The sequence below is a fragment of the Epinephelus lanceolatus genome, chromosome 12 (assembly GCF_041903045.1).
Source record: "Epinephelus lanceolatus isolate andai-2023 chromosome 12, ASM4190304v1, whole genome shotgun sequence".
Taxonomy (NCBI): domain Eukaryota; kingdom Metazoa; phylum Chordata; class Actinopteri; order Perciformes; family Serranidae; genus Epinephelus; species Epinephelus lanceolatus.
Genome location: NC_135745.1, coordinates 27,360,179 through 27,384,348, shown reverse-complemented (window position 1 = coordinate 27,384,348; position 24,170 = coordinate 27,360,179). Strand labels below are relative to the sequence as shown.

The 24,170-nt window shown below is 42.1% G+C and overlaps 2 protein-coding genes across 2 annotated transcripts in view; one reads left to right on the top strand and one right to left on the bottom strand.

Annotated features, from left to right (window-relative positions):
* LOC117271565 (uncharacterized) overlaps positions 1 to 16,856 on the top strand; it is a 47,521-nt gene extending 30,665 nt beyond the window's left edge. The window contains exons 51-74 of the mRNA XM_033649827.2: positions 732 to 886; positions 962 to 1,074; positions 1,172 to 1,253; positions 1,433 to 1,570; positions 2,128 to 2,290; positions 2,441 to 2,556; positions 2,673 to 2,819; positions 3,144 to 3,257; positions 3,358 to 3,474; positions 3,563 to 3,721; positions 4,035 to 4,196; positions 6,209 to 6,371; positions 6,467 to 6,648; positions 6,734 to 6,826; positions 7,668 to 7,872; positions 8,386 to 8,573; positions 10,739 to 10,836; positions 11,797 to 11,981; positions 12,089 to 12,288; positions 12,579 to 12,747; positions 14,416 to 14,525; positions 14,659 to 14,784; positions 15,120 to 15,246; positions 15,367 to 16,856. Coding sequence (XP_033505718.2) covers positions 732 to 886; positions 962 to 1,074; positions 1,172 to 1,253; positions 1,433 to 1,570; positions 2,128 to 2,290; positions 2,441 to 2,556; positions 2,673 to 2,819; positions 3,144 to 3,257; positions 3,358 to 3,474; positions 3,563 to 3,721; positions 4,035 to 4,196; positions 6,209 to 6,371; positions 6,467 to 6,648; positions 6,734 to 6,826; positions 7,668 to 7,872; positions 8,386 to 8,573; positions 10,739 to 10,836; positions 11,797 to 11,981; positions 12,089 to 12,288; positions 12,579 to 12,747; positions 14,416 to 14,525; positions 14,659 to 14,784; positions 15,120 to 15,246; positions 15,367 to 15,377 — 3,323 coding nt within the window. The 3' untranslated portion in view covers positions 15,378 to 16,856. The remainder of the gene's footprint in view (positions 1 to 731; positions 887 to 961; positions 1,075 to 1,171; positions 1,254 to 1,432; positions 1,571 to 2,127; positions 2,291 to 2,440; positions 2,557 to 2,672; positions 2,820 to 3,143; positions 3,258 to 3,357; positions 3,475 to 3,562; positions 3,722 to 4,034; positions 4,197 to 6,208; positions 6,372 to 6,466; positions 6,649 to 6,733; positions 6,827 to 7,667; positions 7,873 to 8,385; positions 8,574 to 10,738; positions 10,837 to 11,796; positions 11,982 to 12,088; positions 12,289 to 12,578; positions 12,748 to 14,415; positions 14,526 to 14,658; positions 14,785 to 15,119; positions 15,247 to 15,366) is intronic.
* Positions 16,857 to 16,860: 4 nt separating this feature from the next.
* Positions 16,861 to 21,943, bottom strand: LOC117272441 (V-type proton ATPase subunit d 1-like). The gene is made up of 8 exons (XM_033651373.2): positions 21,647 to 21,943; positions 20,878 to 21,049; positions 20,411 to 20,589; positions 18,202 to 18,281; positions 17,873 to 17,950; positions 17,596 to 17,772; positions 17,424 to 17,501; positions 16,861 to 17,107 (listed from the first exon to the last, which is right to left on the bottom strand). The coding sequence occupies exons 1-8, from the start codon at positions 21,765 to 21,767 to the stop codon at positions 16,934 to 16,936; spliced, it is 1,059 nt and encodes a 352-aa protein (XP_033507264.2). The 5' UTR covers positions 21,768 to 21,943; the 3' UTR covers positions 16,861 to 16,933.
* Between the last annotated feature and the right edge of the window lie 2,227 nt (positions 21,944 to 24,170).

Genomic DNA, 24,170 nt, shown 5'->3' with positions numbered 1-24,170 from the left:
AGCTCTCACACAACTTGTGCAGTATAATCCAAGTCTCATTTATCCAGTCGTATGCTTAGTACTTCCCAAACAGACAGCTCTGTCCAAAGCGAAACTTTTCGATCCTCCCCTCAGACCCGCTCTCCATTGATAAAACAGTGATTTTTTTCTCGCTGAGCATGGGAGATGCTGGTCTACCACTGCCTCAATCAGACTTTGGTGTTTTAAAGGGTCTGGATTCACCGAGTATAGAGTTTTGCTGTTGTTAAACACGGTAACCTGTAACTTGAGTTCATCGAGGCTTTTCTCTGTCTTTGGATTTTGCACTCATAGCGAAGTTTGAGATGGTTAAATGCGGCTGCAGTTGTTTCTCTTTTGAAGGTGAAGATGACAAGATGCTCTATTTTTTTGTTTATATGGGTGAAAGTCAAAACTCATAAAACCAGCACTACCATAAATACTGTACTTCAGGTCTGTATTTTCCCTCTCTGTGTCATCATGTTTTCTAACATTCAACTGTAGTATCATAGACTGACCAGCTGATGTCACCATCTGACCTTATGTGTATTTTAAAGATGAATTTTATCATGACGTAAAAGTCACAGATATTTCATTTTTGACATGCAGACAGCTCTCAGTTTCTCTTTGCAGAAACAAAATATGGTTCAGACAAGTTGTACTCTTATGAATATGAAGGGCTTTTTAAGTATCATGTCTTTTACCTTCAACAACAGTGCTGATCCTCTCTGCAGGTCCTCTACGGAGCGCCTCAGTAGACGTTCACTCTCACGACTGGAGAGTCCGGGTGGTGGGGGACATAGGAGGCTTGGGGGCACACGGGGGGTCCAAGGAGGCCAGAGTCACACTAAAACACACCATACATGGACAATCTAGCCCTGCCTTACAGGTGAGGGTCACACACACTCAGACTTACCACAACTTTACTCGTCTGTGCTAACCATCTCTGTGACTGTGGACGTAGGTGGAGGCATGGGGAAGACTTACCGAGTCACAGCTGAGGTGCTCCATGGCTGTGAACCCTGAGCTCAGCTCCTCGCTGGCACTCATCATCCAGGGACACCATCTGCCACATAGGTACTGTAAACACACATCGCTCACACTCCGTCATTGTTCAATCAAACACATGCACATACACACACATTCTTAAAGTGACAACTGCTCTTTTGTCCAGCAAGGACCTGATGGTGAAGGTGGTCCACAATATTCCCACAATGTTGGTTTATCTACCCTCTCAGCTCAACGTCCGCTCTCAGGTGGGGTCTTATTCTAAACACAGTAAAACAAGAACATGCTCTGCAAAATATGTGCTGGCATTACTTATGTTATGCTGTCGTTATGTTATTATTTTCTATGCATTTGTTTTAGTAATTACAGAGTTTTATAGGCATGACATGTCACAGCATGTGTCGCCATCTCTCTTCCCTCTCTCCAGCTGAACCAGTCTCAGTCCAGTGTGGCAGGTTTGGTGGAGGTGATGTCAGGCAGGAGGAGGCTGTGGGCTCTGGGGGAGCTGGCAGCTATAGAGAGCGGATACAGACAGGCTCTAGAGCTCAAACACTCGTACCCACAGGTATTTCTCACTTGAAGTATCTCTTGACTATGAGAACAGTACTGTCCTACTTTGTAGTACATGTAAGACTTTATAAATATGCAGGCATACATCACATTTTCATTGTGTCAGAGATGACCGCACAGAATAGTCAGACCTAAAAATGTGCACCTGATCAATTTTAAAGGGACAGTTCACCCCAAAATCCAAAACACATATTTTTCCTCTTACCTGTAGTGCTATTTATCAGTCTAGATTATTTTGGTGTGAGTTGCAGAGTGTTGGAGATATCGGCTGAAAAGATGTCTGCCTTCTCTCCAATATAATGGAACTAGATGGCACTCGGCTTGTGGTGCTCAAAGCGCCAAAAAAATAAGAAAACAGTTCCTATCACTCTGCAACTCACACCAGAACAATCTAGACTGATAAATAGCGCTACAAGTAAGAGGAATAATTTGTATGTTTAATTTTGGTGTGAAGTGAACTGTCCCTTTAATAGACATTTTTGTCTTTCCACACCCTGAACATCATGCTGTACCGACATCCTAAATGTTTCAGTGATGGTCTTTGTTCTGTAGTTGAAGCCGCTGCCCAGGACTGTCGCAGTGAGGACTGTGTATGAGGCCAGGAACTGGAGCTACCAAGTTCAACATGGAGCTGTGTGGGGCAGTCAGGAGTTCATCCTGTCTGGTTTCTACTCTGCACCTGCAGCACTGCAGATGTGGAACCAGACCCTGAAGGGTAAACTATTGTAGACCAACTCTGCAGAGTGATAAACCATCACAGGGACAACGTTTGTCCAGACAGATAAAAGATGCAGCTTTTGATGAGTAACCACATACGACTTTGGCTGACTATGGATTGTTGTCTTCCTCTTGTTGTTGACTTCAGTTCAGATCAGCTGCATTCCCCGTTGGACTAGTTTGGAGTTGACTCTCGAGCGATCCTTACACGGCCGACTAGACAGTGTTTTACTGGGCTGGACGAGGCATGGCCGACTTGAGCAGGTCAGACTGTACAACATGTGTGAAAAATGTTTGGGCATCATGAATCCAGTGTATGGAGTTCAATAGATTCATGTGTATTTTCTTCTGAAAAAAATATCTCTGTATGGTCTTTCAAGGTCAGAGCTCTGAGCTTGTGGAGTCGATCGGAGGAGACGAATGAGACCAAACTGGAGATGAAGCAGCCCTTCTCTTCTACGCTCAGCCAGATGTCTCTTCACACACTGTCACACAGCTCACAGAGGGAACAACGCAGCAGCCACCAGGTAGGGTGCAACACTTCAACCTCTTCTTTACACTATTGAAGTATGAATTATCTGAGGAAGTCATTAAACTCAGAAATGACCCTCGGGGGGGGGGGGGGCTTTAGTTCTTCTGAGTTTCAAGGTTGAACAAGAAACAACCTTTATTTTTTTCTCCATAATTTTTATATGTGCACCTTATGAAATGGGCAGTCATAGCAAAAATATTTTACACAGCAAAAAGTGATGAAATTGATCAATATGTTTACTTTAAGCACAAACATGAACAGCTGAGAGTTTTATTATGTATATTATTGTATACTTATTATTTTCTTACTCTGCATGCAGACCCATCTGTCATGGGACAGCGCAGTCCCTGTCAATATCTCCGTCAGCCTGAACAAACAGTGGCAGAACAACTCCAGCAGGGGGCAGGCGTGTGCTCTGTTCTCAGCGCAACAGGTTGGTGTGGACTCCTCAGAGGTGTTGTGTGTATTTGTCTTTACTGAGAACCTAATTACTTTATCTGTGCATGTGTGTGTGTGTGTGTGTGTGTGTGTAGATGGTGGTGTCTTCTGTCAAAGGTTGTGTGTCAGCGGCTCAGGAGGGAAACTCGTATTCCCAGAATGCAGAGCTCAGATGGGACAACAGGAGCATCAAGCAAGGCCTGAAGTACCAGGTGCTCTGAAAGCTGTGACGTTTCCTTTCTCTTCTCTTAGCATGTGATCGCAGCTGACTCATGTTTGTGTTCCTGTGTTATCTCTTAGAGGGGTCCTCGTGGAATGCACAGCCTTCAGGTGAATGTTGGCCTGGACAAAGTGTCTCCTGCGCCCTGTCCGTCACACACACTCCTGACTAAGATTCAAACCAACCTCAGGGATCGCTTGGAGCACACAGTGCTGCTGGGCCTCTGCCCACCACAGCTTGTGAGTCCACACATGTGCATCCTGTGTTTCTACTGCTTTCTCATGTGGTTATTTATAGTTTGGAGTTTTCTCCCACATCTGTAGACAAATTGTGGTGGAATGGAGCTGCTGTGTTGCTATGAATGACTTATGGTTTGTCTGTATGTGGTTACTGTGATGAATCTGTGCAGTCTCCTAACATACATCCCTTGGGAAACGTGTTTTACATCATTTATTTCGTGTTGTGTGTCTTGTAAGTTTGTAGACTTAATGAGTGTGGCTGTGCCTGTTTCCTTTCTTCAGCTGTGGTTTATTTTCTCTTTGTGCTTCTCAGAGTTTGTCGTGGTCCGGGTCCCACAGAGTGAACTCAGGAGAGGAGCTGTTGTACACGCAGTCTCGCCTGTCAGTGACAGGACGGCCCTACCAGTGCAGCCTCACCTTTGCTTTGACCAACTCCTCCACTGCTCAGGGCTCCAACATGTCTCTGTTCTCTGAGGTGAACAACCCTCTGGAAATTAATTTTCAGTGATGTGTCACAGTTAAGAACTGTAAAGAAACATCCTGTGTGTAGAATTTAGGAACATCTATTAACAGAAATGGTATATAATATTCAGAGTCATTGTGTTTTCGTTACCTTAGAATAAGTGTTTATATGTACATAACAAATGGGTCTTCTTCTACGGAGTGTGTCATATTGTTTCTACAGTAGCCCACAACGAACAAACCAAACACTGGCTATTAATATGGTCATTCGCATTTTCACATTTTTGCGTAGGCCACATTTAACCCTTTGAAACCTGAGCAACGTGGCTTCATTTTTTTACAAAAATATGGGAAGAAGGCAATGAGCAACAAAAGAGGAAATGGCCCAAAAAATTTGCAAGAAATTAGTAAAAAGAGAAAATTAAAAACAAGAAAATTGGTAAAGAAAAAAAGAGAGTTTAAAAATTATAATAATTCTGTACTGTAATTTTAAATATGTAATACAAATAATTATAAATATACCTTTTCCCAAGCTTTTTTTCTTTTTTCCCGTAAAAAAAAAAAATCTAAATCTATTTTTTTTTTTTTTGCAATTTGTGGCACATTTTTTACCATGTTGCTCATTGCCTTGTTTCCTATATTTTTGAAAGAAATCGCACCAATTTCCTCAGGATTCAAAGATTTAACTTGCAAAAGGCGTCTGAAAGCAGCACAAGAAAAAGTAATGTCGCTCCAGGTTTCAGAAGGTTAAAGGAATACTTCACCAACATAATGATCACTTGTACATCAGCTGTGTTACTTTGAATTCATGAGGAATACCTTCGTTTTTCTCACGCCTCCACGGTGAATGAAGAATCCAAAAATGGAAAGGGATGTCAAAACATCTGTTTACAAACTCTCACACAACACACAAGTGTAATTTATCCAGTATGACGCTCAGTACTTTCAAACACATAGATTTTCACAAAAACCTTATTTTTATTATTCATTATTACACTTCTACATAAACAGTTGTGCGCAGATGAGTAGCACACCTGGGCAATGTGTGAGTAAGAGAGTAAGGCTTTAGGGAAAATGGGAAGTACTGAACATACAGCTGGATAAATGAGGCTTGTATTATACTGCACGAGTTGTGTGAGAGTTTGTAAACGGATGTTGTGATGTAGTTTTGCCTTTTACTTTAATTCATCAAGCATTTTCTCAGTCCGACACAACACGGGGTGAGTAAATACACAAACAATAGTTTTGTGGGTGCAGTATTCCTTTAAGGGCACATCAGGTCACTTTTATATTATTGGGTGCAACGGTTTTATTGGTACCAGAATTTTACTGTGACTTGACATTTCAAGAATTAGATTAAAAAGCACTCTGTACACAGTGACTGTTAGTGCTGCTACTCTGTGTGTGCGCTCTTGTATTTGTGACTTTGTGAGGACCAATTGAAGTTGTGAGCCTGGAATTTGAGGACAGTTTTGGAAAGTAAAGCACTGATTCTCGCTTCTTTAAAGACATTAGAATTAGGTAAGGACAAGGATCTGGGTCATTCATGTGGCTGTGACAGTTTAAAGGAATAGTTCGACATTTTGGGAAATATGCTAATTTTCTTTTTTGTCGAGAGGTGATACCGCTCGAGTGTTTGTTGGTAGATATTAAACTACAGCTGATTAGCTTAACTTAGTATAATAACTGGGAACAGGAGGAAACAGTGAGCCTGGCTCTGGCCAAAAGTAACAGAGTCTCCCAATTAGCACCTCTAAAGCTCATTGATTAAGATGTTATATCTGGTAAAAACTAGCAGTTGTGGTTTTACAGGATGTTAAGAACCAGGCTATTCCATGGTGATTTTTTTGTCTCTGCTGGTTGTCTGGTGACCTCATGGTGATGACAAGACCACAAGAATACAACAATGCTTTTATTTATTTATTCAAGTATGTTTTTTAAATTAGTGAGCGTCCTTATGAATACACAAGAACAAACGTGTGTGTGTGTGTGTGTGTGTATTTGTGTGTGTGTGTGTGTTTACAGTCTCGGATTGGTAATTGGAGTGTGGAGGTGGGGGGCAGTGCCCTCTCTTCGCCCCGGGGGTCTGGACTCCAGGTGCGAGCCAGATTGGATGGCAAAGAAAAGTTTTGGCTGAACGGGACAGCAGAGGGAAGATGTCTTCAGACCACAGCAGGTTATATGAACGGTAAATACAGAATAATCTCCCCAATACTTGAGATTATTAAAAGTTACAAAAATATTAAAAATAGGATTATGATACTTCAATCTGTTCATGTCCAGGTCTGAGAGAGGACGTCACTGTGGTGGCGTGTGTGGGAACGAATCGCAGTTTGACGCTGGAGGTGCTTAAAAGAGACGGCAGCAGCACACCTGAGGCTCTGGGCAGTGTGTTTGTGGGACTGGCCAATCAGAGGCTGATGCTGAGAGCGAGTGGCTGTTTGGAAAGTCTAACTGCAGTGGAGGTATCACGAAAACAACAGTTGACACTTTTTTTTAAAAATCACAATACAGCATGGCACTTTTAAATACTGTATGTTGTTTCCTCAGGCAAGGATTCAGCACTTGAGCTCTCAGATACGGAATAAGCTGCTGGAGAGAGTCAAGACATTACAGCATCTCCTCATTGAATTCAGACGGCAGGTAACCAAACTACCACAGGATACTTAAAAATCCAGTGTGTAAGATTTAGGGGGGTTTAGTGGCATCTAGTGATGACTACTGCAGATTGCAACCAGCTGAAACTTCTCCTACTTAGAATTCCTTCATTGGTCATTGTTCAGGAAGTTTTTGCCGGGAGCCGAATTATCCACAGAGGTCCGACCAGGTCCCTCATTTGTAAAACAGTGCGTAGGATCCATTCTAAATCACAACTTCCGGATCACAACTTTTGCATGGGAAGTGGCATACGTCTCTTTCAGGCCTCGTTTTGTGTGTACACGATGGTTATAAATGAGATTCCTGGTGATTGAAACCAACAAAAACACTAAATAAAGCAGTTTCTTGTTACAAATCAGTGTTTCCTCAAAGCTCTTTTTTCTCTGATAATTTAAGATCCAGATGTTCAGGAGGTTTTTACCAGGAGCTAAATATCCGCCGAGGTCTCTAGCTGTCAAAACAAGTGGACCTGGTGATTAAAACCAGTAGAAACAGTGAAAGAAAGCAGTCTCACGATGAAAAAAGTGGGTGTTTTCCAACACTGCTTTATGGGGGGCTTTGTTTGTCCGTTCTGGGCCACTGTAGAATCACAGCAGTGCAACATGATGATCTCTGTGGACAAGGACCTGCTCCCTATGTAGATATAGACAGCTCATTCTAAGGTAACAAAAACACAACAATTAACATACCAGTTTTGCTAATATGTCCCCCTGAAACCTACACACTGGACCTTTAATGCAGTGATTAAGGCTCAGCCAATAATCTAGGGATCTAACTTTAAGGTTTTTCCTTCTTTCACTGTCTTCTCGTACAACTTTCTCTGCAGTCCAGGGACAGTGAGTTGCTCCAGGAGCTGAGTGCCGTGCCCCTTCATATCTCCCAGCAAGCACAAAGTCTGCTGGAGCACAGAGACAGAAGTCTGTTGGCACTGTGGCAGAACGGCCCCCTGCGGCGAATCGTGACCGACAGCCTTCCCCACTTCCTCGGTCTGCTGCAGCACGCCTCCCTGCTGGGACAACAGGAACTGAGGAGTGAGTCCAGAGAGATGACACTAATGAGTCATGTCAGTCACTTTGCTTCGGCTGGCAAAACAATCAAAAATCCTGAGGGGTTCCAGAAATTTTAAGCACTGCAAGAAAATTGCAGAAACAGAAAGATTAAGCAAACAGATAGCGGAGGTAGCACTCCCCCGCTGAATAAAGCAGGTATTATATATCGTCTTCGGCCAATATATTTACTTCTCATTTCATTAAAAACAAAAAAGTTTCTTGAAAAATGACTTTTTGATTTGATCCACAGTAAATTTGATTACTGCAAATGGAGACCTTTAATTTTTGAGTCCCTGCCTTTCCTCACAGACAGAAATCTAATTTCTTCAAGAAACTTTCAAGCACAAACTAATCCTCTCCCTTCCTTTGCGTCATTGCCTGACACATAAAAAACATCTCTTCTGTCTCACTTGTTTATTTTTTCTTCTTCCACAATCAACTCCACCCAAGAGTGAAAAGGCTTTCTGCTGTTGCTCTTATAAACTCCATCCTCAGGGCCCCTGGCCACTCTGGCAGGTGTGTACCAAGATGTGAAGGGCCACAGGCTGGAGGCGTTGTGGAGGGAGGCTGTTTCGTTGTGGACTGACGGACTGGTGGAGGTTCTGCCTGTGCTGCTGGAGAACCCTCAGCTGAGGCCGCTGGCTCAGGCCAGTGTTACAATGCTCAGCATCGCCCTGGATGTGGTGAGAACGCTGCACGCTGGTGCCTTTTCTTAATTAAGAGTGCCAAACTCATTTAAGTTCATGAGCCACATGCAGACCAATTTGAATTCAAGTGGGCTGGAACAGTAAAACCACTCCATAAAAAATTACAAATAACAACCCTCAAGCTTCCCCTCTCTGTTAGTGTGAAGAAATACATTCTGAAAACATCCATCCATTTACAAAACAGACCATGCACAGCCTGAGATGTCTTAGAACAAAAAAGTGCGATTTCAACAAAATATCTCAGGACTGTCATTGGGGAATTTCCTCAGATTTAGCACACACATCCACCTGGACTCAGGTGAAATGATTAGAGTTGAGTGGTCATTGTGGCCTCACATCCATCCCATTCTTGTAAACGCTGTATCTCAGGAACACCTGGAGGGAATTTCATTACATCTGGCAAAAAACGCCAACTTAGACAAAAGCATGTACTGAACATTTTTGGCCATAACTTGAGAATTCACACGGTAGTCATGACACAATTTCACACAAATGTCGAGAAGGATAAAATGATGAAGTGATGACATTTTCTATCCAAAAGTTCATAGGTCAGCTTCACTGTGACATCATAATGTTCTGCAAAAACACTTCTCTGGCTGTTACTCAACGCTATATATAGCAGAAGGGGAGACATATGGTTGGATACTGACACTAGTCTTGGGTGCCTACCTTATAAGGCACCTATTATTTATTTCTGTATTTTGTGTTTTATATATAGTGTTACAATGAAGGATGTTCACATCAAACATGGCCAAAGCTTCCTACCGTTCTGAATACTCTATTTCCAACTGTTTTTATGCCTCCTGACACTGACAGTCATGGCCAGAAGCATTATGTTATTAGGTTGTTCCTACATCCCATTCTCATGAGTGCAGTATCTCATGAATACCTTCAGGAAATTTCTCTAAATCTGGCACAAGCATCCATTTGGATTCAAGGTCAAGGTCACTGCGACTTTCTGCAAAAACGCTTTTCTGGCTGTTATTCAACGCCATAACTCCAGAACAGAGGGGGAGGCATTTGGTGAGATGATGATTTTGTGACTCTAATCTTGAAACTCTGCTGACTGGATACATCTTCTGTGCTGCCGGGGTGAAGATGCGTGTGAAGCATTCAGACTTCAGCTTCTTTGCAGCAACATCCATAATAGATGCATTGTCAAATGTCATGGCTATGTATGAGTCTGGACAGACATGGATGTAAACTGTAACTTGACTGACAGCTATGAGTAATTGCAGTTTTACAGCGTGTAGGATTCTGCATCACTGAGTGCGTTTACATGCACACTGGTGCCACAGTCATGATTGTGTCATGAAGTATCCCGTTTTATGTTTTTTGCATGTAAATATTGTGGTTTCAAATACTTGAATGAGCTCTGATCCTGGTTTTGATATACATTTTTTTATTTGCACACACATAAAACTGCATGAAATCCAAATAGTAAAAAAAGGTTTATACAAAAGGACCTCCCCTCAACTTAAGGAGAAAAGCAGACAATGACAAAAAAAGAAAAAAGTAGACAGAAGACCTAAACTAACATTATACAGAGAAATACAACAAAAAGCAAATAACAGGAAGCACACTGGGCAGTTAGTGAAAAATAATCCAGTAAAAAACAAGAAATACAGAGAACATAGTGCAGAGAAAAAAGAAAAACAAAGGGAAAAACATATATAGAAAGTGTTACCAACATATCAAGAAATAATTAGCAATCATAAATTTAATTTAATGATAATTTCCTTTTAAATTTTTTGACTACATGTACTTTGGTGTTCCAAATCTGTTTACCACCATATCTAAGGAAGTACTGGCCATGTTGGGCCTGGATATGCTACAAACTAGGATATTGTGTTTCAGATCATTCTCTGCATGTCTTCAGGTGCAAAGTTACACAGTAAATAGTCAGTAAAACTATGCTGATAAACTTGTAAACACACAATTATGACCAACATACTGATATAAAAGTGAAAGTCTGACTTTGGCAATGCAGAGTAGACAAAGAGACTAATCCAGTAATGTTAGGGTGCCTCAGTCAGACAAGACAAATCCAGGATAAGACTTAAAACCAGCGCACTAATATGCATGCAAACACACTTACATGTAATACTGTGTACTAATGGTTGGTGCTCTGTGTGAACCAGGCAGGACAGCATACCTATCATTGGGTGGAGACCAGATTGGCAATGGCTCTGTCTGGAGTCCGGAAACGACTGGCCTCTGTCTACAAATTCTCCCCCAGGTACTGCACATGTCTCAGATATACATGAAGGAAAGCCATCTGTGTCTCTTTTTTCATCAAATTACACAAAGAGGTTATATAACCATAATATGCCAATACCCCAGTGAGAACCAAGGTCAGAAGATGTCAAGGTAACAACTGGGCAAACTTTGTTGAGGCATGTGGGTTTTTTTGGAGTCTAGTCATATAACTTTCAACAGTTATTGTTAAGTCTCAATTTTCACACCATCAGGTCCACTAAAGTGCTTGTTTTTACTGCTGACAAGCTCAGACTGTTATTCTAAGCATCTGACTTTTTTGTTCAACCAGAAACAGCCCTAAAATTGCTACAGCCAAACCCACCAGACTCCATTTAAATAAACCGTAATTTTAGCGTATATAGAGCCAGGATATATTCACATCTAACTGGGTGAATCAAGGATGTGTTTTAACCAAACCAGAGTTAGTGATTGTTGGCACAGTGGAAAGATGAACTAAGACAGTTTTTGTGTGGATTATTTTGTTTATATTGACTTGAATGAAGTGTGTTTTATGATGATAAAATTACTGTTTGGGATTAGCGATTTGGGGCTTTTTCTGGTCAAACAAAATGACTTACTTGAACAAAAAGTTCTATCTCAGTGGGGATCCTTTCCATAATGTTGTCAGACACTTAAGCCCTGTTTCCACCAAACACTTTCAGTATGGTACCTTTGGAACCAAACGTGATCAGACATGGTACCTAGATGAAGCAGTTGTGAAACCTACTTGTGTAGCTGCTGCAGTGGTCTCACTCATAACTGGACCACTTTAAAAAAAAAGGTTGTTCACATTAGTCACTTACGCACAAAAACATGGGAAAATACAGTCCAGGTTGAAAGATACCAAAGTTAACCTTTAAATTGCCGAATCAGAGCAAAACAGATGTAAGAAAATTATTCCAGTGAGATATTTTGACCCAAGTGCTCTTGGTTTTTCCAGTGAATGTTCAGTGGTTGCATCAGTGCCGCTGCCACCGCTCCCCTGGTCCAGGGTATTAGAGGCTGGACTGGTGGAGATCCTTCTGGAGGAGTGGCTCCTGAGGCCCCTACAGACCTTCGCCTCCATCAGGCCCACAGCTGAACTCTACCGCCTCAAGAGGAAGATCATGGACAGCCCGTTTATACGTAAGACTAGTTTATCAGCACTGTTCACATTATGCAACTTTAATGGAGGACTTAATGAGGAATAAGAATTGCAATGCTGTCTGTGTCCCTCTGTTTCTGTCCATAAGATCAAGCTCTGCTGGTGGCAGATCAGTTTGTGGTGACATTTGACGGTCATCTGTATGAGCTCCCGGCCTCCTGTCCACTGCTCCTCGCTCAAGACGTCAGCGCCGAGCCTTCCTTCACCCTGCTGCTCAGTTCAGACTCCCATAACTTCCTTCAGATAGGAATGGATAACAGCACTGTCACCATTCAGGACAATGGACAGGTATGTGTTAGAGGCCCCCTATTTGTGTAGGCATTACTCACCCTGTGTCACACTGAATTCATGAAGAAAACTTTTAATGAAGAATCCAAAAACAGAGAAAATTCATGATGAAGTGGGAGGACTATATCAAAACACCTGATTACTAACTTTCACACACTGACACACACATGTTCATTGTGGGGGTGAAGTATTCCTTTAATGTTTGTGACAAAACTCAGTGAACACCAAAAACATGAATTGTCTGCTTTATCAGTGTGTCTAAAGAATTAATGAAAATGTTTGTGTCACAGGTGAAGGCCAACTGCAACAACACAGTAATGCACACATTTCACAGCGACAGTGGAGTGACTGTCAGAAGAGGGCCGAACATCGTGCGGGTGTCCAATCAGAATGGAGCGTCAGTTTCATGTGACCTGTCGCTTGAGCTGTGCAGCTTCACTCTTGATGGATGGTTGCATGGTAAGACTAAAATTAGGATATCACATAAGGTTGGAGAATAAACAAGGCCATGGTCATAACTGAGTCACTGGAACTGGTTGCACAAAACACTTAAGTTTTCCCTTAAAGTATGGCACTTAAGGCTTAATTTCTCCTTAGCCGAAGGACATACACAGTTGCACAGAATTCCTTAAAACAGTTGTCTTTAGTCATTAGTTCAAGTCCACACAGTTTAACATATTTAATGTCATACTTGTGTTTGGCCGTGTTGTTGAGCTACTTTGCTGTCTCTGTTAAGTAGCTGTTAGTCACTCACTCTGCAGCAGGAAATGGCAAAATGATATTCACTGTACTTCAAAGTAAAGTGTGTCTTTTACAAACTTGACATATTCGTGAGTCACCATTCAGAATGGACCCGTGAACCACCAGTTGGGAACCACTGCCTTAAAAGGTTTCCTTAGTTAAGGAAAAATGATAAATCATTTACTGCATTCAAAGACATTTTATAGCAGAAAAAGTTTCTGTGGAGATTGTTTGTTTGCTTGGACTCACGCTTGTGATGCCTGTTATGGTCTCACGAACTTGGCTCATAGTTAGATGGTGAAAATATGGCAGAAGAAAAGAAGGCAAGAAAACCAAATTGGTCAGAGCAGGAAAAGATTATACATCTGGAGGAATACAATCATAGGAAGCACATCCTACAAAGTTAATTTGATCCCCAAATACCAGAAAACAATTGTAAGAAGAAGCAGCGTAAATTAATGCAGTTCAGTCAGGAACACTTTAGTCAAAGAAAACCTTATTTCCATTTGCAGTATTATATTTGATGGTATGGCTCTGTTCTGGGGCCTCTCTGTCTTTCCTTGGGCCTACGCAGAAAGCCTCTTCCACCCGCCTACATGCGAAGCCTAACGCGGTGAGAGCACATCTATCTGCCCTTCCATGTGCAAACAAGGAAAGCCTTCAGGCAGAGAGAGCAAACCCCCCTGCCCTTCCATGCGCCTACATGGAAAGCCTAAGACAGGGAGAGCAGCAGCAAAGAACCCCCCCTGGGAACAGAACAGATTAAGCATCAGTGACAAACAGAAATGACACTGATAAGTCAGACACATCATAAAAAGGAGGAGCTGGGGTGGAGGTGGGTTGCAAGAGGAAGCAGCAACAGTAGGCAGGCCAGAGCAGTTTAAATAGGACGCCCTGAATGAGATTCGCCAGTTGGTGGCAGACAAAGGAATCATGTGACCTATCAGCTGACTCCCTTCCATCAATCAGCTGCTCCATCATGTGATTGGGCTGTTTGAGATCAGCTGATGTAGCTGGGATGAAGTGTGAAATCAAAAGCGTATCCATCGGGTTCTCCTGGTTGCAGAACATTCTTCTTGGTGTGTGTTAGTTTTTTTCATTTATCACCATAAACTCAGTCAAGTTGCAGTGAAGATAGAGTCAGAGGTACCTTTGGTTTTTATTTTTCTTTTACCTTGCTTTGTTTGCTAAGGTCTTTTGTACAACGGACTAGGGCTTCCTTAAGTACAAGACCAAGACAAGGAGAAAACCAAAAATACTTAAGTGATCATTTTAAGGACACCGGAAGGAGAAGACTTAATGGTGTTTGTACAACCAGTTTTATTTTGAGGAAACTTTAACTATGACTTTAAGGAAATGTCATGTCTCATGTTTTTATTCACACAGGAACATCCAGTGGTCTTTTGGGAACTAATGACAATGAAGCAGGAAACGATCATCCTTTGCCTGATGGATCTCAGGCTGAAAACTTGGAGGAATTTTTCCACAGTTGGCAGGTGGGACGAGTGACAGGCTGGCAGTGTTTAAATATGGAACAAATACAGAAGAAAAATCCTTAAAAAAAGAGTTTTGTATGCATAAAAGAATCCAGTTCTCACCTACAGTTTGATCATTTGTCTGTGTCTTCAGATGAAACCGGAGTGTGTTATACCTCCAGGTGTAACGGACCACTTCCCTAAATCATCCACAAGCCCTGTGAGCTGTGGCTTTCTGTTCAACTCTCCTGAATCTCCTCTGAGTTCCTGTTTCAGGGTGGTGAGTAGAAAAACATTAGCTTCATCACTGTCTTGTGAGGTTAATCGTATGTGAATGTAAGAAGCTGTGAAAACACATATTTGGTACAGCACCCAACAGGCAGCCTTGACCTCCTAAATCTTAATGTATTTCATGCCCAAAATGAAAAATTCAGCAGCTGGATGTGATTAGAAATGTCCTCATGTCAAAACAAACATGACGATCTGCACTTATGAACTTCCATTATTGATTAGACAAAGCTATACCGCTGCCTGACACGACCAGGACGCCAGGATGGTTGCCTGTTTGTGATTGATTATAAACGCTTCATTTTTACAATGTGTTTTTGTCATCAGGTGGATCCTGCTCAGTTCTTGTCAGTGTGCGAGTTAAGCTCCTCCAGAGCACCCTGCAGATTAGCCTCTGCTTTTGTTCATCTCTGCCAGCAGAACTACATACCTCTGGAGGTCCCCGTCCAGTGCGGTGAGTTAGGCCATTGTGCAACCACAGACATGCATGGTTTTGACTCATACTGTGTTCTGATCGATGGTACTATGCTGTGGCGATATGGCAGATGTTTAACATTTGTCTTTTTCATTTTAGTGAGGGTATGAAGCAAAGAAGAGCTGATGAAGAGCAAAGATTGGTGATTTATGACCTCTGTTAGCTGCTAAAACTGACAAATGTACACTTTTATACCACTGTTTGTGCTACATTACTTTTACAGTTATATTTTGTATTAAAGGTCCAGTATGTAGGATTTAGGGGGAAGTACTGGCAGAATATAATATAATAAGTATGTTTTCTTTAGTGTATAATAACCTGACAGTAAGTTTACATCTACATAGGGAGCAGGTCCTCGTTTACAAAGTCTGCCATGTTGCACCGCCATGTTTCTACAGTAGCTGAGAACGGACAAACCAAATGCTGGCTCTAGATAGGGACATTCATATTTTTGCTATGTTCTTTTTTGTTCTTTTTTAACATGAAACAGATTTATTTAGTGTTTATACCGTTTTAAATCACCAGGTCTGTTTGCTTTGGAGGGGAGGAGACCTCTGCAGATAATTTGACTTCTGGTAAAAAAGCTTTTGAACAGGTTAGTGGCCTGTCTTCATCCTGCCAAACAGCATTGGAGAAGCACTGATTTGTAATGTGAAGCTGCTTTATTCAGTGTTTATACTGTTTAACAACGGTTCCTTTTGTATTGGAGAGGAAGAGACCTCTGCGGATAATCTGGCTCACGGTAAAAACCTCCTGATTGTCTGGATCAGAAAAGGGCAGAAAGACAAAGAGGTCAAAAGAAATATTCTCCAAGCATTGGTTGACAGTGAATTAATGAAATGCTACAGATTAGATTGTGCAGGGATGATATGTGTGGTCGATCTCATTAGGGATACACACACATTTACCACCCAACTCAATAAAGGTACAACACCAGAAATAAAATAGAAATGGAATATAATATAATAAGCGGAAGAGACCTCTGCGGATAATTTGGCTAACAATAAAAACTTCCCAAATGTCTGGATCTTAAGTTATCAGAGAAAAAAGGTGAGCACACATTAGCATGTGCAAGGCTAGCAGCACGTCTATGACATGCCAAACAGTGTACAAGCAACACTAATTTGCAGCATGTAACTGCTTTATTCAGTGTTTTTACCAGTATGAATCACCTGGTCGTTTGTTTTGGAGAGGAGCACACCTCGGTGGATAATTTGGCTCCCTAACACTGAAGGAAATCCAACCCGGAGATGTTCCTGGTTGCAATCTGCAACCCTCAATGCTAGATGCCACTAACTACCCCTAAATCTTACACACTGGACCTTCAAATTTTGTACTCTATTGTATGGTTACACATTATTATACCTCATGTAATGTACACTTTTGTCCAGTTTGGATATGCAGATATTGTGCCAGAAATGTGAATGTGAACATACTAACCATAGCAGGTAGTTTATTAATAATCACGAGGCCTCATTTTTGTATTTTCTCTGGTCTGTAGTGCAAACACTGAAAATATTAGTGACTGACTTCACCCCAGTAACTAATCTGTAACACAACCAAACTCTGATCATAAAAGGATCAACAAATATGTGTTTGATAAAGTGCATTTATTATCTTGCTGTATGCTATCTCATCATATGTGTATTTCTCTTAATTGCTCGGGTTAATTTGTCCCCTGGAAGATGGGGATATAGTTGTGTATCTTGGACTTCTGTCTCTGTGTGATACACTCGGCGATCCAGATGATGTTGCGACTCTCCTGCTCCTTCAGTTTGATGTAGGCGTAAAATACCCCGAAGTGGAACTGCTGCAGGAAAGCAAGTGTGTTCAGCTTCACCTAGGAAAAGATAAAGAGAGAGACAGAAAGGCAGGTTTACCCGCAACAAAGATACACAGTTTACACATGGATCTAGTTTAGAGTATTTCAGCTCTGCAGAAATATGATAAAAATCCACCAACTGGCCAACTTAAATAATAACTTTGCAAAGTTGTCCCATGGCCACTAAAAATAATTGAAACCAACTACCCACACTTCACTCTTAAACTTTAATGTGCTGCTTCACCCAACTATTTTTTGTTTTTGATATATTCAAAGTTGGACGAAGTCAGAGCTATTTCAGCTACACTAATGAGGAACATGACAGTGATATTACCTCTTGTTCAAAGAATCTGTCCTCCAGAGTCTTAAAATCGGATCCTGGTTCAGGGTCATCAAAAATGATTTTATACGCCTGCAGGGGAGTTTGGGTTAACGTTAAACGTGATGTACACATATGCACAGCAGGTCTCTCATTAAGGCGTCCTCAGAGATTTTATCAGACTCACTGGGTAACAGTCAGCCACTGCTTTGACCTGCTCGTGGTCCTCTGCTTTGGCCAGCAGTTCCAGCCCTTCAGGGTAAAGTTTGCCACAAGATGGATACAACGCGCTCCTGTCTGCACCGCTGAGATCTGTCCCGAAGGAATTCACTGTGATGATGAAGGCCCGCCTGTCTGCCTCAAACTGCAGCACACATACAGAGCATTTTCAGCAAAATAAAAATCTTACATAATATTAAAAACTTCAACAAATCTGGCCCATGCAGTGAAATTTGTCACAGTACCTCCAGGACAGGACACATTATATCTTTTGTGGCGCCACCAATGTTCTTGCAGAAAGTGTGGAAAGACTCCAAATATGCCTTTGAAGAAAAACAAGGAACACATAAAAAAATGTTTCAAATGTAAACAGGGTTTAAAAGAACTGACTTCAGCCAAATAAGGAAATCCATTATGAAACGTGTGACCTCTGGGGGTAGTAAACATGTGACACACAGTCCCAAACCCTGCAGTCTAGAATTTGAATGAACACACACACACACACACACACACACACACATTATATAACACAAGCATCATGGTAAATTATGATGGTCATGACATGTTATGTCACCTTGAACAGTTTGTTTCTGAGGATCTCAACTTCCATTTCATCCAGATTGGACTCAGATACAGCATCCTGGAAAAACTGAGCTATGACACGACAACACAAAGGGCATCAGTTTGTATCAGTAGTCTGTATGAAGCACCACTTGTCTTATGTAGCAATACTTTATAATGGATAAACAAAAAACACGGGAGGTGAATATTCTGACTAAAGGTTTGGACAGACCCACCTCTTTAAGAACTGCCAAGCAAAATGTCTTCATAAAATCACTGGGTGAGGAATAGGGCTGAGGAATTATTGGGTGAGGGAAATGCTTAGGGGACATAGGGTGAGGAAAATAGGGCTAAGGAAACATGGGGCTAGGGAACACAGGGCTGAGGCAAACACAGGGCAAAGGAACATAAGGCTGAGGGAATACTGGGTGAGGGAGCATAGGGCTGAGGGAACATTGGGTGAGGAAACATGCTAGGGGAACATAGAGTGGGGGAACACAGAGGTAAGAAAACACAGGGCTGAGGGAACAGAGGGTTGAGGCAACATAGGCTGAGTGAACATAGGACTGAGGGTAACATGGGATTGAGGAAACACTGGGTGAGGAAACATAGGCTTAAGGAACATAGGATGAGGCAACACAGGCTGAGGTAACATAGAGCAAGGGGACATAGGGCTGAGGCAACATAGGCTGAGGAAATAGGACTGAGGGAACAGTGGGTGAGGCAACATGGAGCAAGGGGACATAGGGCTGAGGCAACATAGCCTAAGGAAATAGGACTGAGGGAACAGTGGGTGAGGGAACATAGGCTGAGGGAAACAGGGTGAGGTAACATGGAGCTGAGGGAACATTTGATGAGAGAACATAGGGCTGAGACAATTTTGTCTGTTGCAATATAGTCTGGGGGAACATAGGGTGAGGGAACATAGGTCTGAGGCAACACAGGCTGAGGGAACATAGAGGTGAGGAAACACAGGGCTTAGGAAACAGTGAGAGAACAGAGGGTTGAGGCAACATAGGCTGGGTGAACATAGGACTGAGGGGAACATAGAGTAAGGGGAACATAGAACTGAGGAAACACTGGGTGAGGAAACATAGGCTGAGGGAACATAGGCTGAGGGAACACAGGGCTGAGGTAACATAGGCTGAGGGAACACAGGGCTGAGGGAACATAGGGCTGAGGGAACATAGAGGTGAGGAAACACAGGGCTTAGGAAACAGTGAGGGAACAGAGGGTTGAGGCAACATAGGCTGGGTGAACATAGGACTGAGGGGAACATAGAGTAAGGGGAACATAGAACTGAGGAAACACTGGGTGAGGAAACACTGGGTGAGGAAACATAGGCTGAGGGAACTTAGGCTGAGGGAACATAGGCTGAGGAAACACAGGGCTGAGGTAACATAGGCTGAGGGAACACAGGGCTGAGGTAACATAGGCTGAGGGAACACAGGGCTGAGGTAACATAGGCTGAGGGAACACAGGGCTGAGGGAACATAGGGCTGAGGGAACATAGAGTAAGGGGAACATAGAACTGAGGAAACACTGGGTGAGGAAACATAGGCTGAGGAAACACAGGGCTGAGGTAACAGGACTGAGGGAACAAAGGTCCGAGGGGACATAGGCTGAGGGAACATAGGGCTTAGGGAACACGCTCCCACTAACAGTAACAGTTAGGGTGCTTGGTAGCTGAGAGCGTTTTTCTCTTTTGTAAGTTTTTACTGATGAAAATTGTGTAAAACTCTGAGAACAAAGTGTAAGGAGGGGAGTGAACAGTGCAGGACAGAGAAACTAGAATCTTGGAAAGCTATATCTGACTAGGGCTAACCTGGTTGGATAGTTTGTTTAGCTCGCCAGTTCAGGTAGTTTACAAACAGCCCCTACAGTCACTAAGTCACCAGTCTTCTTGAACCACACATTTTGTGAAAACACAGATGAATTCATTGCCAATTACATTCAAGCCCTAAATTATGAGAAAAGATGTAAGTCTGTAACCACAAGAATTATTTTTTAAACTGTCATCAATCTTTTTTACCCCCTCCAAGCTGAACTGAGCTTCAAAACTCCAAAGAATGTTCAGAAATGTTCCCTCCCCACCACAACCACTAGTTGCGGTTAATTATCTCCAGTGATTTGCAGCGATTCTGTGACTGAAAGCGCGTTAGAAAATCATACCAAAGTATACTGTCTTTCGGCGTTAAACACAGATTACTTGATGGATCTACCTAGTGGTGTGTCCACCAGGATGGCTGAGTAGAGCTCAGTCGGGGTGCGAGCGATGCCCACCGCTGCCATTTGGTCAAAAGCTCCCAGTGGGTGACACCGCGGGAGGAGCTCTGCCACATCTCTCTGTTTCAGAGCCCCGGTGATCAGCATCACCATATTGTCGATCATGTAGCTGTAGCTATGGCAACACAGAGAACAGGGTGAATGGATGTCCCTTTATTTGTGTGCATGGCATTTTATATTACATTGCTTTATCAAGGACGTATGTACCCACAATAATGCCTGTATTTTTTAGAAACTATGAAAGTGGCTACAGTGGGTTCTCTTCTCTCTTGTAACAGATGGGGGAAAGTATATGTCTAAACCACAGTTTTCTTTTGGAGATAAGCAAGAAAATGGATGTATAACCACAGGAAATATGTCATGTAACCTTCATGTATTTAATGAATGAGCACATATGGCATACGTTATGTAGTCGAGGAAAGTGGATAGGGGAGGTAGTGCATTGGAGCGAAGGCAGCGGAATTCAGTCACCAGATTCTCCCTCAACTTGCTGTCCACCAGTGACACAGTCAGGTCCTCTTCAGATGAGGACAGCATCTTACCGTAGTCTGTGCCCTGCAGATGCAGCTTGATGTCTGAGGAGAGGAGAGGAGAGGAGAGGAGATGTATTACATAAGGTTTTCTGCTCGACTCCTCTTTTTCCCCTCATGGCTTAACTTGCATCTCTGCCCTCAAATTTTCCTACAGCCATTTCCTGTTTGGTTAACTTGTGAAAACCAGGAAGAGGTGATTTATTATACAGTGAAATTCATGCACGACTCTCCGACTAGTCCAATTACAGCTGATGATGACTGACAACGCCGCAGACATACAGATTGTATACACAAACACATTTGGCGTATAGTAAATAAACTGCAATGCTGCGGTCTGCATTGAAAATTGTCTCAGAGACTCTTTCCAGAAACCACTAACCACATTGTCAACAAACAAACACATCTGGTGAGAGTGAGTGTAAACATTTCTGGACATATTGCCAGTACTTAAAACTAACATCATCATTAGTCTTTATCCGCACTCACTTACTCTGTACATGTCCCTCAGAGAGGAATGCCTGGTTCCTGTTTAAAACCACTTAGATTATCTCCTTGAAAAATTGGATCCAGGTGAAGAAACTTAATCACTCAGCAAACTAAAACATGTCCAAAAATGACATTGTGATGCAATATTCTTACCCTCGAGTGTGTCACACTGGGCCAGATTGTGATAGTCGTTGCGAGTCAGGATTCCCGCCTTCATTCCACGAACCAGACCCTCCAGATAGCCGTGATCCACATTGAATTTGAGCTCTGCCATGGTGCCAGATGAGCTATTGGCAAGCCTGGGTGCAGCTGAAGTGATGTTTCCCCGTCCAAATGTGTCTCTCTTTGTTATATTTTTTGAACTTCTGCATTATATCCTCTCTGACTAAGATTCATGCAGTTATTTTCCCTTCCTCTTTGACACCAAGAAATTCCATAGCTGCCCTTAAAGTGTTGGCTGTCTCAGTTCCTGCTCTCAAGATCATTAATCTGGCTACAAAGGTTAAAGGTTCAGTGTGAAGAGTTTAAAGAGATATATTAGTAAGACTATTATATAATATAATAAGCATGCTTTCTTTGGTGTATAATCACCTGAAAATGAGAATTGTTGTGTTTTTGTTACCTCAGAATGAGCCAGTTGTATCTACATAGGGAGCACGTCCTCATCCTTGGACATCACCATGTTGCATGTTGTCATGTTTATACAGTGGCTAGGAGTGTACAAACCAAACACTGGCTCTAGATGTGATCATTTATGTTTTCGCATCTGCCACTGTACTTAGCAGCCCCTCTGCAACAAAAGCGCCCCAAAAACACAGATTTTTTTTTAGGTGAAACTGCTTTATTCAGTGTTTTTATCAGTTTAAATCACCGTTTGTTTTTTGAGAGAAGGAGACCTCTGTGGCTAATTCAGCTCCTGCTAAAACCTCCTAAACATCTGGATCTTAAGTTATCAAAAAAAGGTGAGCATACATTAGCAGGTGCTGGGCTAGTGGCCCCTCTCCAACATGCATATAAAAACAAATAAGATTTATTTGACATAGCACCTTTCACAGAAATGAAATTCACAAATGATTCATAAAATACAATCAAGAAATCAAAGATGCAATCAATAAAACAAAGGCAATACTAGAAATAAAACAAAGCAAAAGAAGAGAGTTCCATAGTGTTGGAGCCACAACTTCAAAGACACAATCACCTTTTGTTTTGAGCCTGGAGCGGGGGACAGCCAGGGGACAGGTCCTGTTCTGAAGACCCAAGGGACCTACGGACAATATATGGATAGAGAAGATCACTAATGTAATTAGGTGCTCTATACGTGAGGATAAGTATCTTAAACTGAATCCTGAACCTGATGGGGAGCCACTGTAAGGAAACTAAAATGGCAGTGATGTGGGTCGACCTGCTGGACTTGATTAACAGCTTAGCAGCAGCTAAACTGGATTATTTGAACATGATTCAGAGAAGATTTGTTTAGACAAGTAAAAAGTCCTGTTGAGAGGACACATAAGCATGGATAATAATCTCTAGCTCAGGGCGAGACACCACAGACATGAGCTTTGCAGTATTTTTTTAGATGAATAAAACAAGTACAGTATAGCTGACAAAAGGAACCCAATACTCTGGGCAACCTTTGAAGCTACACTATGTGAAGCAATCATCAGAACCTCCATCTTGTCTGTATTTAATTGTAAGCAGTTGTTTGACATCCAATCCTATGGCAGGGTAGGAGAAACACTGATTTGCAACATGAGACTATTTTATTCAGTGTTTTTACTGGTTTAAATAAGGTCAGTTTGTTTTGAAGGGGAAATGACCCCTGTGCATGATTTGGCTGACAATAAAAACCTCCTGAATGTCTGAATCAGAAAAAAGGCGAGCAAGTGCTAGGCTACTGCTTGTCTCTAAAATGCCAAACAGTGTCGGAGAAACACTAATTTGCAATGTGAAACTGCTCTTTTCAGTGTTTTACCGGTTTAAATTAGTGTATCAATTTGTTTTGGAGAAGAAAAGACTCAGGTTGTGTTTTTTATTTCAGTCGTTCCCTGTTTTACTTTGAAACTAACACCAACTCTCGATTCAGATCACTTCACTTTCTGCCTCTGTGTTTTCTCTCCCCCTTTTGATGACTTCATCATCAAAAAGGTGTCTGTTTGGCTGAATCCAAATGTCTGCACTTCACTGCACTTGCAGACTTGCTGTCTCTTTGGGCGTATTCCCGGGAATGCTGAGGGCTGTCCAATTCCACAATTCAACAAGGCCACAAGGGACCTCAAGTGGACTTTGTGCAGACTTCCAGAGAGTCTTCTTGGGGTGCAGACTTCAGTTCATTGCAGTTACGGACATGACGTTGTGGGGTTTTTTTAATTGCCAAAAATTTAGTTTTTTAGTTATAGTCCTGTTCTTATTTACAAACATTTCTGTTTTTGATCACATGTAGCCTGTTATATAGAGATGTATTTATGCATTTTTGTTCAGTCACAAAAAAGCTATACAAGGGATTTATATCTTGTTATTTGCAGGAACAGATGAGCGGACACTGCTCATCAATTTATATGACACGAATATGACAGCAGCGATAGTTGAACGTTTCCAGGGCAACGAGTGAAACAGTCTGGAGGACTGTCTGTCAGTCGCTTGCAGTCTCTGCCCTCACAGACTTTAAGTGGTGACACGT